This window comes from Erpetoichthys calabaricus, chromosome 2 (assembly GCF_900747795.2).
Source record: "Erpetoichthys calabaricus chromosome 2, fErpCal1.3, whole genome shotgun sequence".
Lineage (NCBI taxonomy): Eukaryota > Metazoa > Chordata > Cladistia > Polypteriformes > Polypteridae > Erpetoichthys > Erpetoichthys calabaricus.
Window position 1 is genome coordinate 348,442,410 of NC_041395.2, and position 20,049 is coordinate 348,462,458.

The 20,049-nt window shown below is 45.6% G+C and overlaps 1 protein-coding gene across 1 annotated transcript in view; it reads left to right on the top strand.

Moving 5' to 3' along the window:
* otog (otogelin) overlaps window positions 1-20,049 on the top strand; it is a 305,832-nt gene that overhangs the window by 205,999 nt on the left and 79,784 nt on the right. The window contains exons 31-33 of the mRNA XM_051922624.1: window positions 384-410; window positions 4,965-5,132; window positions 10,596-10,874. Of these exons, the coding sequence (XP_051778584.1) occupies window positions 384-410; window positions 4,965-5,132; window positions 10,596-10,874 (474 nt within the window). The remainder of the gene's footprint in view (window positions 1-383; window positions 411-4,964; window positions 5,133-10,595; window positions 10,875-20,049) is intronic.

Consider the following 20,049-nt stretch of genomic DNA (forward strand, 5'->3'; position numbering starts at 1 on the left):
GGTGACCACAGTTCAGCTGTCCCTTCCTGGGCGGATGTCGCTGGGCTCCTTTTAATGTCAGACGCCTTTGCTTTCTTCTCTTCATTGCTAATTTCTTTTGTGATTTGTGCTCTTTGTAATTACGCGGCTTACTTGTCGCAGTCACCTGAAGAACTTTAAGCCCAAAGCCCGTTGCAGTGAGTTGATATTTTTTTGCCCACGACGCTCGAAGCTCTCAGGCCGCTGCTTTTCCTTTCAATGTCAGCTCTTCTCACTACTGACCTTCTGAAAGTAAATTTAATGTTGTTTGTTTTTTGAATTCCTGAGTTTACAGTATAACGTTTTTCAGTTGTGCTTAATATTGTCCCTCACTGAACTTTGTTTCTTTCTTTTTTCCATTGTAGCCTATGACTGTGAATTTCACAATAAAGGTAAATGTCTTCATCTTTCACTTATGACGAATCCGCGTACGTCACCTTCGCCCAGTATGGCTGCTGTTTGGTCTCATTACACAAATCAGCTTGTAATACTTGATTGAGCCTCTAGAGGGCACACGATCACCACTCCTCCCGTAGCTCGGCTGAGACTTTGACTTTCAGCACGTGACTTTAACAACACCAGCAGAACAAAACGTACATCAGCACTTCTCCTGGAGTGTCTTTGTCTGTGCTGCACAAAATTCTACCTTTGGACACAACAGAATTTGAATTCACTTACGTGGAGCCGTTTGGAATTAATTGGTGCAAAGAAAGCCGTTGAGTGAGCAGCCGCAACATTTCTGACAATTCCATGGCTGTGGTGAATACGTATTTTAAGAAGAGGAAGGAACATAGGGTTACACTCGAGTGAAGGAAGATGCACACAAGTAGATGAAGAAGATCAAGAAGAGGAAGAGAGTGAGGGCAGAGCCAACGATCAAATGGTGGAAGTTGAAAAAGGAAGACTGCAAAGTTGAGTTTAGGAAGAAGGTGAGACATGCACTGGGTGACAGTTAAGAATTACCAGACAGTTTGGAAACTACAGCAGATGTAGTAAGGGGGACAGCAAGAAGGGTGCTTGGCGTGACATCTGGAAAGAGGAAGGAGGAAAAGGAAACCTGGTGGTGGAATGAGGAAATACAGGAGAGTATACAGAGGAAGAGGAAGGCAAAGAAGAAGTGGGACAGTCAGAGAAATGCAGAAAGTAGACAAGAGTACAAGGAGATAAGGCACAAGGTGAAGAGAGAGGTGGTGAAGGCTAAAGAAAAGGCGTATGATGAGTTGTATGAGAGGTTGGACACTAAGGAGGGAGAAAAGGACCGGTGGGCTACAGAGGGGGGCCAAGCTGAGAAAGATGTGCAGCAGGTTAGGGTGATAAAGATTAAAGATGGAAACTTACTCACAAGTGAGGAGAATGTATTGAGCAGATGGAAAGAGGACTGTGGGAGGCTGATGAATGAAGAGAATGAGAGAGAGAGAGAAGAAGCTGGATGATGTGGAGATAGAGAATCAGGAAGTGCAACGGATTAGCAAGGAGGAAGTAAGGACAGTGATGAAGAGGATGAAAATTGGAAAGGCCATTGGTCCAGATGACATACCTATGGAAGCATGGAGGTGTTGAGGAGAGATGGCAGTGGAGTTTTTAACCAGATGGTTTAATGGAATCTTGGAAAGTGAGAGGATGCCTAAGGAGTGGAGAAGAAGTGGACTGGTGGGCCGATATTTAAGAATAAGGGGAATGTGCAGGACTGCAGTAACTACAGGGGGATAAAATTAATGAGCCACAGCATGAAGTTATGGGAAAGAGTAGTGGGAGCTCAGTTAAGAAGTAAGGTGATGATTAGTGAGCAGCAGGATGGTTTCATGCCAAGAAAGAATACCAGAGATTAAATGTTTGCTCCAGAGATGATGATGGAGAAGTTTAGAGAAGGCCAGAAGGACTTGCATTGCGTCTTTGTGGACCTGAGAAAGAATATGACAGGGTGAGGAGAGAGGAGCTGTGGTATTGTATGAGGAAGTCAGGAGTGGCAGAGAAGTACGTAAGAGTTGTACAGGATATGTATGAGGGAAGTGTGACAGTGGTGAGGTCTGCGGTGGGAGTGACGGAGGTGGGATGACATCAGGGACGGGCTCTGAGCCCTTTCTTATCTCCAATGGTGATGGACAGGCTGACATACGAGATCAGACAGGAGTCCCCGTGGATTGTGATGTTTACTGATGACATTGTGATCTGCAGGTGGAGATATGAGAGAAGAGGAATGAAGGTCAGTAGGACCACCAAGGCAGAATATGTGCGTAAATAAGAGGAAAGTCAGTGGAATGGTGAGGATGAGGGAGTAGAGTTGGCAAAGGTGGATGAGTTTAAATACTTGGGATCAACAGTACAGAGGGGGATTGGGGAAGAGAAGTGAAAATGAGAGTGCAGGCAGGGTGGAGAAGAGTGTCAGGAGTGACAGACGGGTATCAGCAAAAGTGACAGGGAAGGTCTACAGGATGGTGGTGAGACCAGCTATGTTACATATATGGGCAGGAGACAGTGGCACAGGAGACAGAGCTGCAGGTGGCAGAGTTAAAGATGTTAAGATTGGCATTGGGAGTGACGAGGATGGACAGGATTAGAAATGAGGACATTAGAGGGTCAGCTCAAGTTGGATGGTTGGGAGACAAAGTCAGAGAGGTGAGATTGTGTTGGTTTAGACATGTGCAGATGAGAGATGAGGGGTATATTGGGAGAAGGATACTAAGGATAGAGCTGCCAGGGAAGAGGAAAAGAGGAAGGCCTAAGAGAAGGTTTATGGATGTGGTGAGAGAGGACATGCAGGTGATGGGTGTGACAGAACAAGATACAGAGGACAGAAAGATATGGAAGAAGATGATCTGCTGTGGCGACCCCTAACAGGAGCAGCTGAAAGAAGGAGAAGAAGAAGAAGAAGGAATTTCCTGCATGTCAGTCCGCCCCTGGAGATGTTCTGCTTAAATTCCACACTCCTCTTGTTTAGGAACGCTTGGGTTCAAAGGTCAAACCCATCTGGCTGATTTGATGAGGATGGCAGGGGAGTGGTTGATGGCACCACCATCGTGTGTTACCGAGTAGAGCGCCGCCTGCTTTGGCACAAGTGTGTGCAAGAGGACATCACACAATAGTGCAGCCTACCAGCATTGGGACTTCAGATAGATAGATAGATAGATAGATAGATAGATAGATAGATAGATAGATAGATAGATAGATAGATAGATAGATAGATAGATAGATAGATAGATAGATAGATAGATAGATAGATAGATAGATAGATAGATAGATAGATAGATAGATAGATAGATAGAAGGCACTATATAAGAGATAGACTGATATTTATTTTAGCATAGTCAGCAGGATCACAACATTACATCAATAGATAGATTGATTTTAGTGGACCACCCTGCTGCCCTTTTTCCATAACTGGCACAGTGGTTCTCACTACTTCCTCCCAGTCTTCCCAGTTACTGTCTGAGCAGGTCTTGTATTTCAGTCAGGGATCCTCCTTGGCTCAGGTTCAGATCTCCTTGTTCAACTTTGATACTTTCGTTAATACTAATTATGTTAGATATTTGTATTTTATTAGTTTGGGTTTGGTTTGGCTTCTCCAGCATAAACCACCTTTGTCATGTGCCTTGTCTTTAATGGGTGGTCCCTCAAGGGGCGGGACCACCTGCCCATCACCAGCAGGGACCCTCAGGCTGTAATTGCCAGGGACTCCCGCAGTTTCCAGCAGTACATTTGAATGCTCTTGGTAGTTGGTGAGTAACTGTGATGTTCTACGGTTCTGTATTTGGATTTTTGGTCACATTGGGTCGCCTTGTTGTTTTGGACAAATCTGATTGCCTTTGTGCTCCATGGAGCTTCATTGTTATTGAAGAGCATTTTTGTGAAGAATGCATCTTTCATTTTATAAAGATTCTGCTTGGCCTGTTTGGTATCTTGCCAGGGTTTTGGACAGGATTTCCCCCTCTACTGGGCATTTTTGGAAGTGCTTTGGGAGTCCCAGTTCATGATATTCTGCCCAGTGGGCAAGAGAAAAAGAGATCAACTGGGAGAAAAGATGGAGAGAGAAATAAAACATAAACAAGGAAAGGCTCCAAATCAAGAGAACAAAAACGCCACTAATTTAAAAACGTGAGACAAGAACAAGGTCAAAAATGTGTAAAGACATTTGATAAAATGAGAGTTCAAGAAGGGGATTGGAACCCAAGCGGACGGAGAAGGAAGTCAACCTAAAATGGCCCTTTGATCTGACTGACAGGTTCATGACCTCTGAAGCCACGCCCCTTACTGGCTAAAACTGGCATTTTAGTGCAGCTGAACAGAAAAACAAAATGGCGGCCCACATTGAAGATGAACTTTAGAAGGAAGAATTGAATCGAAAATCCCATCAATCCCATCAGAAGCCTCGGGGTCAAAATACCCCAATAATGACATGCCAGTAAATCCTAACTCTGATAATCGTTCATAAACAGTCCCAGGGTCTGCATACTCAGCAGTGGGCTTTGTGTGTTCTCTCGGTGTCCTTGTGACTTTGCTCTGTCGTCTCTGATTTAACTCCCGCAATACAGAGATGCCCACCGTGAGGTCGGTGATGAGCCGATGTCCCAGGTTGGGTGCTTCACCCCTTGTGTTCCCAAGGATGGACCCCCCCCCCCCCCCCGTGCTGTAAACGGGTTCAGAAAATGGATGAAGAGGTCCGAATGGGCAGCACAGGAGGTGGCATTGCTGCGTGTTGTCATCTTCACACGGCAGTAGGACCTGAGAAGGTCACTAAGTGTCCGCTCTGTGGGGTCTCTCCTTACAATGCCAGTGTTTCTGCAGTTTCTATTGTGATTGTGACTTTCTTCTCAAAATCAAAATTTGGTCAAAGGCCTCACTCCAGACACACACACACACACGCACACGCATACACATACACACACACACATAGGGAAGTGCAGACATGGCTGCCAGGTCTAACCACGTGTGTGTGATTTTCTTCACAGCTCTGGGAAATGGCCCCTTCTTCCTCGTCACTTACTTGGACAGCGGGACGATGCTGGCTGCCAACTTGTCCGGTGGGCTTCTATTCCCAGTGCAGGCTGATGTGTCACTTTCAGGGCTGGCCAGCCGCTTTATGCTGACCCCCGGATTGTCCCGGTCCAGGCCACACGGTAGGCACAGTCACCTTCCTCCTGTACAGTCTGAATGACGGCCATCCTCTGTATGAGTCTGTGTGTGTGTGTGGGTAGTGGGCAGGACGGGCACAGATATGAACCCCCCAGACTCGTGTCATGTAACCCACTTGATGCTAATCTGCTCGGTTTACTTCATGCTAAAGAAATCTTCCATGGCCTCTCCATCGGGAGGAAAACAATCTGTTTATGACGTGGGTGCCAGTTAACCTTTGAGGACAGCTGCACAAGTGACAGGATGAGTTGCCCACCAAGGCTGACCCGCAGCACGTTGTCCACCTCGACAGACGTCTCTGACGTGGAAAGGTGGCGCTCTTCTCAGAAATGGCCGCCTGCCCCTCTTTAGAGAAACGGAGCCAATTCTGGCGGAACACGGCGGTCTGCGTCAGCTGTCATTTCCCTGACCTTTTTAACGATGCCCTGGCAGTGTGTTTGCCCGCCTGTGCAACTTTAAATATCAGTAAAGCCCAGTCGGCCTCCCTCCACTTGAGGTGCACGTTGCACACCCGCCATATAAACACGGAAGGCACACTGAAAGGCAGCAGCAGCACACACTCCACGGGCGGCAAACACACTGCCCTCCATTTCGGGTGAGGTGGCACGTGTGAGTGTGCTCTGTGAAAGGCACTAGGCGCTGACAGCTCAGTCAGCCTTCAGACTCCGTCACCGTCTGCACCCTTCATGGTGTCGTGGATTTCATTTTAAATGGAGAACTTGGCCTTTTTGGCCATCAATCTGCAAATTTAGCAAAAACCCAAAACTGAAGTCTCCCCTTCCTAGAAGTGCTCAGATCCTTCATTCAGCAGCAATGCTGGCTTTGAGTCCTCTTGGCAAGTCTCTCCAAGCTTGGCACACCTGGATTTGGCCAGTTTATCCCATTGAGATCCACTCAAGTTCCCCTCAGGTAGGATGGGAGGTGTCTGTAAGCTGCCATCTTCAGGTCTCTCCACCTGTGTTCTGTGGGGCTTTGGGTGGGCCACTTGAGACCACTCCAACAAAGTGTTGTCTTAGTCCAATCTGGCATCCTCTTGGTTGTAAGCTTCGGGTCACTGACCCGTCGTCGCCTCAGTCTAAGGTGGTCTGTACTCTTGATCAAGTGTTCTTCTTCCAGGACTTCCCTGGATTTGGCTAACATTCATCTGCCACTCAGTTCTGACCAGGCTTCCTGTCCCCGCACCCCCACTGCATGGTGCTGCCACAGCCAAGTGTAGAAACATCAACTTCCTGAAATGGAGTGAAGCCACAGTGCGCTGTACCCACATCATCATTCGCATGCCCACTCACACAAGGGTGGCATCCACAACACGCTTATCCCAGGTGTGTTTATCCCAAGGTGTCTGTCACGTGTACTCATGCCATGCATTGCACTTTTCATTCCAACAGATGGCGCCCATTAAAACTCTAATCTAGTTGAGGAACTTAGAACAAAAAAGAAATAGGAAATGAAAAAGGCCGACAGAGTAAGTAGGAACGTCACTGACTGTCACACTGGTGGTCTGACTGCAGGGGTCTCACAGTCCAGTCCTGGAAGGCCAGCATGTCCTCTCTGTAGCCGTTCATTGAACATGAGGTTCATTGACATGATTTAGTCCTGCTGTCACTTTGCTACATTAGTCAGGACAGATCATCAGACAGACTCCCGTGGTGCCAGCACTCCCTCCATCAATCATATCTCCGACCGATTCTTCTATTTATGTTTTCTTTTATTAAGTTGCAGCGTCAGATTTCATGTTGCCTCCTTTGCTCTAATGATGAGCATTTTGATTCGCCAGACTGCTTCAGTTCTTTTAAACTACCCGGTTAAGTCAATCAATTCATTTCATTCATTCAGTGTGCTTGATTCATCCGTAATTAAAAACACAACTTTTCAAGGGGGCTCCCCCTCCTATTAATTGCAAATGAATTGTTCATTTACTTATATTATTTATATTCATTAAAACATACATTCCAAATGCTGGTAATTAATTCTATATAATATTAATCTCATTGAATTACAAAGCATAACAATAGAGTAAAAATGCACAAGTACAATAAGGCACTAATTCTGAGAATCACAGCCAAACAAGAATCATGCGACTCGTTCTCAGGTAATGACAGATGAATGAAAATCATGTGACTTGTTCACAATTCAAATACACAGGAATCACGTGACTCATCTGCAAATGAAATGACGAGAATAGTGAGACACACTCTCGGGTATTCAGTTCAGGAATCGGATGAATGAAAATCACGTGACTTGTTCACAATTCAAATGCACGAGAATCACGTGATTCATTTGCAAATCAAGTACATCAGAATCCAGTGACTCGTCTGCAAATCAAATGATTCTCGGGTATTGATTCAGATCCAGAATCAGATAAATGAGAATTGTGCGACTCTTTCAAGAATCAAATGGATGACGATTGTGTGGCTTGTTTGCAAATCAATAACGAGAATAGTGAGACTCGTTCTCGGGTAATGATTCTGTTCAGGAATTGGATGGATGAGAATCACATGACTTGTTCACAATTCAAATGCACGAGAATCATGTGATTCATTGGCAAATCAAATGAACGAGAATCACCTGACTCGTTTGCAAATCAAATAACGAGAATAGTGAGACTCGTGCTTCGATAATGATTCAGTTCAGGAATCGGGTGAATGAGAATCACATGACTTGTTCACAATTCAAATGAACCAGAATCACATGAGTCGTCTGCAAATCAAATGATGAGACTCGTTCTCGGGTAATGATTCAGATCTAGAATCAGACAAGCGAGAATTGCGCGACTCTTTCAATAATCAAATGGATGACGATTGTGTGGCTTGTTTGCAAATCAAATAATGGGAATAGTGAGACTTGTTCTCGGGTAATGATTCTGTTCAGGAATCGGATGGATGGGAATTACATGACTTGTCCACAATTCAAATGCACGAGAATCATGTGATTCATCGGCAAATCAAATGAACGAGAATCACGTGACTCATCTGCAAATCAAATGATGAGAATAGCACAACTCGTTCTCAGGTAATGATTCAGTTCCAGAATCAGATAAACGAGAATTGTGCGACTCTTTCATGATTCATTTGAGTGACAATCATGTGACTCGTTTGCAAATCAAATAACGAGAATAGTGAGACTCGTTCTTTGATAATGATTCAGTTCAGGAATCGGGTGAACGAGAATCACATGACTTGTTCACAATTCAAATGAACCCGAATCACATGACTCATCTGCAAATCAAATGATGAGAATAGCACGACTCGTTCTCGGGTAATGATTCAGTTCCAGAATCAGGTAAACGAGAATTGTGTGACCCTTTCAAGAACCAAATGGGTGACGATTGTGTGGCTTGTCTGCAAATCACATGATGAGAATAGCGTGACTTGTCCTCGGGTAATGATTCAGTTCAAATTTAACAGAAGTAACTCTCAGAGCATTCAATGGGCCATAAAACGTGTGCAGTAGAGTAAAAGTGAAAGGGAACATCTGTTAGAAGTTAGAACAGCATTTTTATAGAGCTGAGTTTTGTTGAATGGGGACATAAACATTTAATTTAGTTTAATGTTCTATTTATTTATTCTGATAAAAGCAATTCCTGTAAAGAATTTCACCAAAAAAACACAACATTCTAATATACAGTAAGCGTCTTGTATTATTCTTGTATGATAACGGTGACAGAGTTCTTGTTTGTTGATGATGATTTCATTTAACTAGAAAGAATCATACAGTGGAGTGAAGTAAATGAGAGCCCTGAATCGGATGGCCAGCAGTTGCACGAGTGGCGCACTTTGAACGTCTAAGTGACAGAAGCCCCCACTGAGCTCCAGTGGATCGACTCGTTTGCGCTTGTGAATCGATTCCCGTGTTTCACTCAGAAAAAATAATTTAAACAGAGCCGATTGTTTGCTAATTTGCTGTAGAATTCAAAACAGCAGTGCTAATGTTTGTGATGCGCCATCTGTTGGAATGAAAGATGCAATGCATTTTATAATCCATGCATTAGATAATACGTTCCAAAAGATGGTGCGTCATAAATGTTAACACTGAATGCGTCCAACAGAGTGGCACTGCCGGGTAGACAGAAATTGTCTTGCAGGACATCAGTTCTATTTATCCATCCATCCATTATCCAACCCGCTATATCCTAACTACAGGGTCAGGGGGGTTTGCTGGAGCCAATCCCAGCCAACACAGGGCACAAGGCAGGAAACAAACCACGAGCAGGGCGCCAGGGCACCACAGGGAGTTCTATTTATGCACAAGCTAAAGAAACAAAGAGATAGAGTTACCGGTTCATGTTCTTGAACCCAAAGCTCACACAGCATTTCGCTTTATGTTGTCGGGTACGAGGACTCCTAGCACAAAGCCACCGTGCCCTTTGGTTCTGACTGTCCCAGGTGGCAGAGACCCCTCTGTCTTGATGCTGAGGTTTCCACAAATGGAGACCAGCAGCCCCTGCTTTATGTAGAAACGCTTTGATCGTAAACGCCATCTTGTCAGGTGTTGCTTTGTTTTCAGTATTGTAATGAGCCTCGGCTTTCTGGTGGGACAGACAGACAGACTGACAGAGGAATGGAATCTGTCACTTTATGCCACACTGAAGGTGACGGCCCTTAAAAAGGACTGCTGGCTTCTCCAGCCGCCTCTTCCACCCCGACGCTCAGATCTCACGCGGAGACTCATAGTCCCAGCTGCTTCGCCATCACTCCGCTCACCCAGGGCACCCCACATACCACACTCTCCCCCAGTTCAATGAGACCACCAGTGACCAGGGTCCTTATCCAAGGCTCACTGGCAGCCATGCATCAGGTGGGAGACACGAACAGTATGGGGTGCTCTTCAGGGTTCAGTCCACACAACTGCATTTTCATGTCCGTCTTTAGTCCACGCTACCCCAAAAGTAACAGAGACTTTTGAAAATGCCCCCCAGAGCAGAAGACTTTTGAAAACGGGGGCTCTGCATGGTCATACGAATGGATGAAAAGGAGAGTTTTGAAAGGAGATGGAAACTTCATCTGTTCCGAGAGGGAATGTTGTAACCCCTCAGCCATCACGGAGCCTGCCGTGCTCCTCGGGGGTCTTGTTGCTGTGCTGGTGGGGGTCCAGCCCGGTGAGTTGGAGTCGGGGCGAGGAGCAGAAGGAGGAAGATCAAGAAGAGCGTTGCATCTCATTGTGTTGTGTCGAGGAGAAGAAGCCCAAATGAAGGTACCTGCAGAGTGTATAAGAGTCTCTGGGTGTGTATGTGTGCAGAGGTGGTCTGGGTTTGGGGTCCAGGGGCGCCCCCTACAGGTTCACATTGGACATTAAAAGCTAAAGCTCTGTTAAGAAAACACAGAAGTCATGATGGTCCGGCAGTCCCTCATATGTAAGGGCGCCACGTTGGGGTGTCAGCCTGATCTGACTGTCCGTGGCTCAGACCTCCGCCCCTTGCTGATTCTTCTTCTCCTTTTTCTCCTCAGATTTGAGCCTGGTGTCTTTGGAAGCTGCCGAGCGCCCCAACTATTTTGTGCAAGTGAGGGCAGCCGGAGGTCTGGTGCTCACCAAATGGCAGGAGGACAGCCAGTTTGAGGACGAGAGCACATTTGTGATTCACAGGGGCACGTGGGTCGGGGGATACGACAGCTTTGAGTCCTACGCACATCCCAGCCTCTTCCTCCATTACATGCGCTCAGGAGTCCACCTCAGGAAGTACGAGGACAGCGATGGCTTCAGGCAGGCGACGTTCTTTAAACTCTCAGGTAAGAAAGGGTTTGGGGTGAAAAGAAAGTGGAACGAGTTGATGTGATGGGTCGCAACAACACAGATGTTCATCTCGCACCTGAAACTTCTGGGCTGTGGCTGCTCTGACAATCAAGGCAATAATAATTCTGATCTGCTGTATCTGAAGAGCTCCTTTGTGGCGTTCAGTGGCAGCTCATTTGAGATGATCTTGTCCAACTGATTCACAAGAGAATGGAGTCGAGTTCAAGGAGATCTTTGGAGTAGTAACAGTGGTAAAAATACTGTCAGTGTGGCCGTAGCAAGCACACTTGGCACTGATGTGCCCTCTTCACAGCTCTAATAACGACAGGAACGTCACACTGGGAAGGCCCAGACAGCTGGTGATGTGCACTGAGCCTCATTTTGTAGTCTGCTTCTGTACTGATACACTTGGGCGACTAGGTGGGGAAGCAACTCATTGTTTTGTGGTTGTGGGGTCCTTATTTTGTCCTTTATACTCTTTATTAGGTAGATTAATGTTCAGTTGGCGTATCTCAAATATTAAGACAGCTTTTATGAATCCCATGCCATATGGTATAAAACAGGCATTGTGCTCTGTAAATGTTAATGCTGTGGTCTACGTTGATTACTTGGATTTCAACCCTGTCTTAGGTGGGTATCACAGCTGGTTTGTCGTAATAGAATGCATTTCATTTTTCATTCCAAAAGATGGTGCATCAGAAACACTTGTAGTAATAAAGTGCATTGCATTTGTCATTCCAACAGATAATGCATTACAAATATTTGTAGTAATAAAATGCATTTCTACAAATGTTTTTGGTGTGCCATCTGTTGGAATGGAAAATGCAGTGCATTTGATGACTTCAAATATGTGTGATGCACCATCTTCTGGAATGACAAATGCAATGCATATTTCCCTCTTGTATGTCATTTGGTTTGGACATGTGCAATGGAGAGATGCTGAGTGTGTTGGGAAAAGGATGCTAAGGATAGAGCTGCCAGGAAAGAGGAAAAGAGGAAGGAAAAGAAAAGGAAAAAAGGAAGGCCTAGAAGGAGGTTTATGGATGTGGTGAGAGAGGACATGCAGGTGATGGATGTGACAGAGCGAGATGACGAGGACAGAAATGTAACGGCCGACCCCATACCCAGCCGGCAACTACACCTCCAAGACCTGTGGCCTGGATAATTTACTGAGAATGAATCTAACTATCAAGCCGTACCTCTAACAAATTACATCGACGGTGTAAAAGAAGCACAAAAGAAAAGCAGATATGTAAAATTAAACGGATTAATTGTATTAAATGAAACAACCATACACGTGCAAAATAGAAATATAAATATCCCTCCACCGCAGCAACGAGACACCACCATATATAAATACAACACACACAATAAACCCTCCCTTGCCCTTGTAACATATAACCAACAACACGAATAACAATAATGAATGATATACGGGAATGAACGGTCGTGAACTTGAGTCCGAGTAACAATTGTCCTGAATGCAGATGACTGGTTAACCGATATGCGGAGTGTTTGTATTTCTCGGAACAATATGGAACAGACTCACCGCGAATCCTCGGCGCGTGGTGGATGATGAAGTCCGACCCCGGGGTCTCTCGTGATGAGGGAAATGGAGTAAGTCCGGCGGATTGAAAAACAAACTGAATGAAAATGCGCGATGTGGACTACAGCAGGTTCAGATGGCTTGTGGATGTGAAATGAAAGTCTCCTTCTCTCCTCTCCTCCCTCTCTCTTCCTCCTCTCTGATTACTTAAATAGTCCTGTGACGGCTGTAATTGATTAATAATGAACAGGTGTTTTCCAGGTTAGAGGCTATGGTCTTCTTCCATCATCCATCCCCCTTTACGGGGATGGCATTTACTGATACACACAAACAGCAAATGGGACAATGAAAACAAGATGCACTCAGTACTGACATTTTACAACACTAACTATGTAGCCCCACTACAGAAAGATACGGGAGAAGATGATCAGCTGTGGCAACACCTAACAGGAACAGCTGAAAGAAGAAGAAGAAGATGCCATTTGGTATGGGATTTTTCAATAAAATGCATTTGATGACTTCAAAAGTGTGTGGTGTGCCATCTGTTGGAATGACAAAAGCAATTCATATTTCTCTGTCGTATGCCATTTGGTTTGGACATATGCAGAGGAGAGATGTTGGGTGTATTGGGAAAAGGATATTAAGGATAGAGCTGCTAGGAAAGAGGAAAAGAGGAAAGCCTTGCATTGGCCTCAGTTCACACAGGCGTGAAGTGACTCGTGCTGCTCCGCTCTGTTTCTTCGTGGTGGCGCTGAAGGCAGCCGTCTGCATTTTCTATTTTATTGTGTGTGGCGTGATGTGACGCAGAAAGTGTGGCATGCAGGTGGCCTGGGGCTCCTATTAAAGTGACAACTGCATTCTAACCATTGAGCTCGGACTGATTGGTGTTTGGGCGAAATGCAAAGGGACAGAAACCTCAAAGGCGCCCCTCTGACTCTCCTCTTGGCGTCTTCTCTTGGGCTCCTCTGCGCTTGCGAGACGTCAGTGGTCTGTGCGGCGGTGCTCTGCTCAGGTCTCAATATGAACGGCTCACCATGTTTTTGTTAAGGTTGCTTTCCTTCATTTTTTCTCTCGGCCTGTGATACGTTCTGTGTGTTTTGTGGATGGTCCCGCAAGAGGTGGGGTCACCTGCCAATCACCGCCAGCAGCTGCCCCATTCAGCCGGTCCTATAAAACAGGAGGACCTCCCAGAGTTCCTGGCGGTTCGTCTGAATGCGCCGTGGAGTTGGTGAGTTCTTCTGCTTTTGTTTGATTCTCTGGATTTTTTTCCGGGACTTTTGGTCGCATTGGATTATCTTGTTGTTTTTGGGCAAATCCTTTGGCCTTTGTGCTCCACGGAGCTTTTGTTGTTCTGTGACAGGACATGTTTCTTTTATGAAGACTCTACGAGGCCTTTTTGGAGTCTAGCCGGGGTTTTTGGGGCAGGATTTCCCCCTCTAGTGGGCATTTTTGGAGGTTCTTTTGGGACTCGTGTTCTTTGGGACTGCCAAGTTGTGACACTTTTACTGAAGTATGCAGAGCTGAGACAAATCTGTAGCGCCCACCTCAACTTCTAGCTAGCGTGGGGGTTTCCAGCAGATTTACATGGCAAAGAAAGTCACTGCGCTTTTAAAATGAAGGATGGATAGCGTCAGGCCAACACCTCAGCCCAACCCGTAAGCGCCACCCAAATATTAACAACACCCCAGGAAAAGCCCATACAGATTAAACACACCCGATACACCAAAATAGAAATATTCCACTAGAATAATTCCTTACAAACACGGTAAAGCGAAATAAGGAGAAAAATCCTAAACAAACATTGAACCCCAACCCCCCCCCCCCCCCTGCACATGACGATATTTACAGTCCTGGAAAAACTCCTTACTGTCGGTGATGAAGGAGCTCTGGAAACGTAAGCAATGGTGAAAAGATTGCAAGAAGTGCGCGACGCTCCCTGTTAATAAGTCTGGATAGTGAAACGCTGTCTTAGCAGCAGAGTCCAGAAGAACAGTCGTCAGAGGAAGAAAAGGAACCCACCGCCGTCCTTCACGTCCAATTAAGGAAAGTTTTAGGAGCTGCTGCTGATGGAGTCGACCAGAGAATGGCACCATCAGAAAGCCCCGCCACGTCCTTCTCTTTCGGTTTTATCGGCGCAGTGCATACAAAACACAAACTACAAATCCCAGAAGCCTCTCTGCTTCAGCGTTGTCCTGTTTAAAGGCGCCGGCACCAAATTTGCAAACAAGCATCGGTGCGACCAGCGTTGTTAGTCACTCAACGGGACAGGCGTACGCACAAATAAAACCCCCGCCTCAAATACGTGTCAATTACGTAAAAAAAAATGATGTTAAATTTACGGTAAACTACTGGCGGCTGAGTTGCCAGAATCTTGCCGTAAAAAAAAAAAGTTTAAATATTTTTAGATCTATAAAAATGTTATTTTTATGATAAAAACTGGCAGCTGGGTTGCCAGAATTATACCGTAATGAATAAGGTGACACTCTTTTTAGGTCTACAGTATAACTTTGTAGTAAATAACTGTTCTCTACAGAAAGAGAACGTTTAACCATAACCAGAAATCCATGCACTGTGATAAATATCCATCCATCCATCCATTTTCCAACCCGCTGAATCTGAACACAGGGTCACGGGGGTCTGCTGGAGCCAATCCCAGCCAACACAGGGCACAAGGCAGGGAACCAATCCCGGGCAGGGTGCCAACCCACCGCAGGGCACACACAAACACACCCACACACCAAGCACACACTAGGGCCAATTTAGAATCGCCAATCCACCTAACCTGCATGTCTTTGGACTGTGGGAGGAAACCCACGCAGACACGGGGAGAACATGCAAACTCCACGCAGGGAGGACCCGGGAAGCGAACCCGGGTCTCCTAACTGCGAGGCAGCAGCGCTACCACTCCGCCCCTGTGATAAATATGCCAATCAATAAACCATTAGAGAGTATAGTCAGGATTAAACCCCAGTTCAGTATCAGTAAAGTAACAACCACCAATAGCAAACAGTCAGTCAGTCAAACGCAGAGTCACGGGGGTCTGCTGGAGCCAATCCCAGCCGGCACAGGGCGCAAGGCAGGAACAAATCCCTGGGCAGTGCGCCAGCCCACCGCAGCCAATAGCAAACGTGAATCATTTAATTATATATGTTGACAACAATTCAGTGTTTAAGGAAGTCACGGCACGTTGTCTGGTGGAGAAATGACGTTTGCTTTTGTGGTGTTTGGTGCCAGCTTATCGAATACAACCCACCATAAATCAGCTTCCATAACCCCGTTAAACCTTCAACACGGAGGGCTCCGTATGTCCGCTAACTTTGTTGAAGTTTTTCACCGTCCTGTTTACCAGGAGCAATACGGTAAAAGGGGGCGTGTCCTTATGCAGAACTCGTAGCTGCGGTGTTACTGACGCGGCGCGTTTACATTTTTCAGTTGTTCACCTTCGCTATTTAACAGTTTTATACGTACGATTAACAGGTTTTTTTTTCAGTGTAACAGTAATGTATGAGTAAACTGTATGTAGCAGTAGACAAATATCGATTTTACAGAATTTGGCAGTAAAAAATAATGTTTTGTTTAAGATACACAGATAATTTTCAGTAGAACATAAGGTCACTTTTTTTCAGAAAAGGTATTTTATTTTCATCAATTTACACTATTTTTACCATGAAATTTACTGACATTTTTTACATTGTGCGCTTTTATTGAACGAGCTCATTTTTCCTAACGTAACGTATTTGCGAGTGAAGAACTTGCACGTGAGCTCGTTCCGTTTGAGGTGACATTCTGGATCAGGTTGAGGTTCACATTAAACATTGTGCCTGTCCCAGTAAGCGTAGGGGCCCCATGCTAATCTATGTATGCTATGACTTGCTGACTGGTTGGGTAATAATAATAATTATTATTATTATTTGCATTTATATAGCGCTTTTCTAGGTAGGGGCCTCAGTGCACTGCTTTGCTCGGGGGTCCTATAATGCTGTTAAGACAGCCCTGGTCAGAGTCCTCCTGGTGACATGGTGGCATGCAGTCACCATAAACACAGTGAGCCGCCGTGCCTCCAAAATAAAACTTAGAAGGGCTGCTGTTGGAACAGGTGCTGGCGAGGCCAGCAGGTGGCGCTGAACCTGTGGCCTGTGTGTGGGTCCCAATGCCCCAGTGCAGAGACGAGGACACTCCGCCGTAAATATGGCACCGTCCTTCAGATGGGACCTAAAATCAAAGTCCTGACCCTCTGCGGTCATTAAGGACCCCTGGCCATCCTTCATAAGCAGTAGGGTGTCCCCCAATGTCTTGGCTAAGTTGCCCCCCGCACCACCTCCAGCCTGGACCCCTTATCATCCCTTCACTAGGTCTACCTCCCCTTCACCACCTCATAGCTGATGTGTGGTGATCATCCTGGCACAGGAATGGCTGCCGTCACGCCACCCGGGTGGATCCTGCCAGTTGGTGGCACTTGAAGTGACTCCTGCGCTGCACTTTGAGTAGCCATCTGTTGGTGTGATGAGAGAAGCAGCAGAGACCACCAAAGTGCACGATGGGGGAGTTGCTTGGCAGTGCTGTGCCATTCCCCCTGAATTTGGACTCCATTAAGCAGCCCTGTCGGCCCTGCCTTGGCTGGTCACTTCTAGAATAAGAGATCGATGAACCTCGTGACGGCTAATTTTATCATACCGATATACTTTTAATAATAATAACAATAATGATGCATTCATTTTGAATTAATTAACCACATCTTCATTTATATAGCGCCTTTTCAAGCACTCAAATTGCTATACGTAAACAGTGGGGAGCCACTTCAGTTGTCACCAATGTGCAGTGCCCACCTTGACGACGGAGTGGCAGACATTTCATGCATTAGCTAGGAGGTGATGAACAGGTGGGAGAGATAGTGAGGAGATGATAAGGGGGCCATAATAATAATAATTCATGTTATTTATATAGTGTCTTTCCCATGCTCAAGCTGCTGTGGGGGGCAACTTAGCCAGGACAACAGGGGACACACTCTGCTGTTTGTGACCAGAGAGAGTTTTCTGTCTCATCCGACAGCACTGAGATCCCAGCACAGACCACAGGATCAGCGCCCCCTGCTGGCCTCACCAGCACCCACTTTGAACAAACCGCGGTTTACTGTATTAACGGTGATTACATGCTGGTGTCTCCCCTGGACACCATGAAGCAGCCTTTTCCAGGCCTGGAAGAGGAGGAGGAGGAGGACTTGTGTTGTCCCAAACGCCTCATTTGCGCTTCAAGGTGAATGGCGGTCTCAACTTCTGCCTCTTGTATTGTGGAGGTCCATCAGTGGAGTTGCTCCTCTTAATATGAACTTTGGGTCGTTGAGTGAATTCCCCTTCTTTAACGATTGAATGTTTTTGATCTGTCATTTGAAATCTAGAATGCCTTTGTTCATTTCTTTGTTGAGTGTGTACAGTGCGCGTGTATTGAGATATCGCACTGACGTTTGGATTCGCTGATCGCCACCTTAGTTTGCTTCTCTGCCTGACGTGTGCATTTGCTGCCCTCTGGTGGACATTCACTTCAGCACACAATGAGCCTACAAGATGAGACTTGCTGTAGTAACGGCACGTGATTTTGCACTTCTTTTCTTCTCAGTTTTTGCTCTCCATCCATCCATCCATCCATCCGCAAATGACCCTCTTTAACCCGTTTCAGCCTGGTGGGCAGCTTTTGAGGGAAAGGTAGGAACCCACCCACTTCATCTGGGCACCCAGGCAGAAACAAGGGGGCCAATGTGGGCAACATACAAAGGGAGCAGGTGGTCACAGGGAGGACATGGGCGGGGCCAGGACCCGGGTTCAAACGCAGCCACGCCTCCTCCGTTTGTCATTACGTAGGATGACGGGCAGTGACCTTAGCCTTGGAGCTCTTACTTAATGGCTGCTATCGTGTTCATTTTTTGCTCATTTTAATTTTTTATTTTTCCTCTGCCAGTTAATAATTGTTAATGTTTTGTCTTATTGGCCCTCATTCAGCTGTCACAACTTGAAAAGCTTCTTGTCAATCCTTTTATTTTCAGCAGTTCCCATTAAATCAGTTCTTTCTACATTGAGATATGAGCAGGCCACACAGGACCATGGCTAGCTAAGGGTGAGCAAGTGCAGAATACCTAATCTGGAATCTGCAAACCAGCCAGGAATTGGGGACGCGGTGCTTAGCGTCGGCGCCAAAGTCTCGGGTTTGGGTTCCAGTCAGGCCAAGGTCTATGTGGGGTTTTCATGGTCTCCCTGTTCCTGCCTGGGTGGGCTTCTTCATCCTAAAGATGTAATTGATGCTTTAGTGGTTTGGAAGTTCTAAACTGCCCAGAGTGTCCTGTGATGGTCTGGCGTCTGGCTGCCAGGGTAGGCTCCAGTCCCCTGTGACTCCGCTGCTGGATCAGTAATGGAGCACACGCTGTAATGGACACGTCAGAGAGTCCCACCAGGGACCACTCTGAGTCTCATTTGGAGTTACAGTATGGAAAAAAATAAAAGAACAAAGGTTTCTTTTTCCTTCCTGGTGAAAAGCACCCACCTTTTATATTACAAGTGATGTATGAGAGACTTATTTTTTACTTTTTAGTACACTTTTTAACTTAATATAAGTGTGGTTTTTAAAAAGTATTTATATATCCATCCATCCATCCATTTTCCAACCCACTGAATCCTAACACAGGGTCACGGGGGTCTGCTGGACTCAATCCCAGCCAACACAGGGTGCAAGGCAGGAACCAATGCTGGGCAGGGTGCCAACCCACCACAGGTATTTATTTATATATATATATATATATATATATATATATATATATATATATATATATATATTTATATATATTAATATTATTTTCAACTTTTTAGTCTTGGGTTTGTTTATGTATAATTTTGTAATCAATATTTTAACACTTCCTTTAATATTTCTATCCTCTACTAGCGCCACCTATTGGTGAAATCTTGAACTATTCTTCCTATGAAAATTTCATTTCTTAATTAACATGGATTAATGGATCAATTAGTGAAGCTGATGGTGAGGTGAGGTGCGCTCCAACACATGGCGATTGGAGGTGAGCGTATGAATGAGCAGGGCCCCGCCCACTGCTGACATCACGCTTCCCCCTCCCCTCAGCCTCTCTGTCTCAGATCAGCACAGATATTTCGCTCCTGCAAGTGAACTCTGATTCTTAGCGCAGTGAGAGAAGTCGCAAAATCAACCGGAATGTTCAAGCAGATTATAGAAAAAAAAAAAAACAGATGTAAATCTGTGAAGTAGTTCTCTCGTGAAAAGTGGACAGACAGACGTTGGATTTTATATAGAGAGACATTTACTAATGAAATGTGATGAGCCAAATATGTGCCAGTGTGGATTGACATTCAGGTAGGTGAGTGTGACACTAAAGTTAATTTTGCAGAAGATTGCACAGTTGAGAAACACAAAATGTCCTAAAGTGTGAGTAGGGGGCGTGTGCAACGATTGTAATACCCCTCCCAGACACAAGAGGGCGCTGCTGTCATTCACCTCTCTATAGACTACAGGCTCCACGATTCCCCAGGGGAAAGAATCCAAATAACGGCCACAAGTCCATCAGAGTTTTTTGCTCAATTTTTCGTTGTGCTGGAATACATGTGATTACA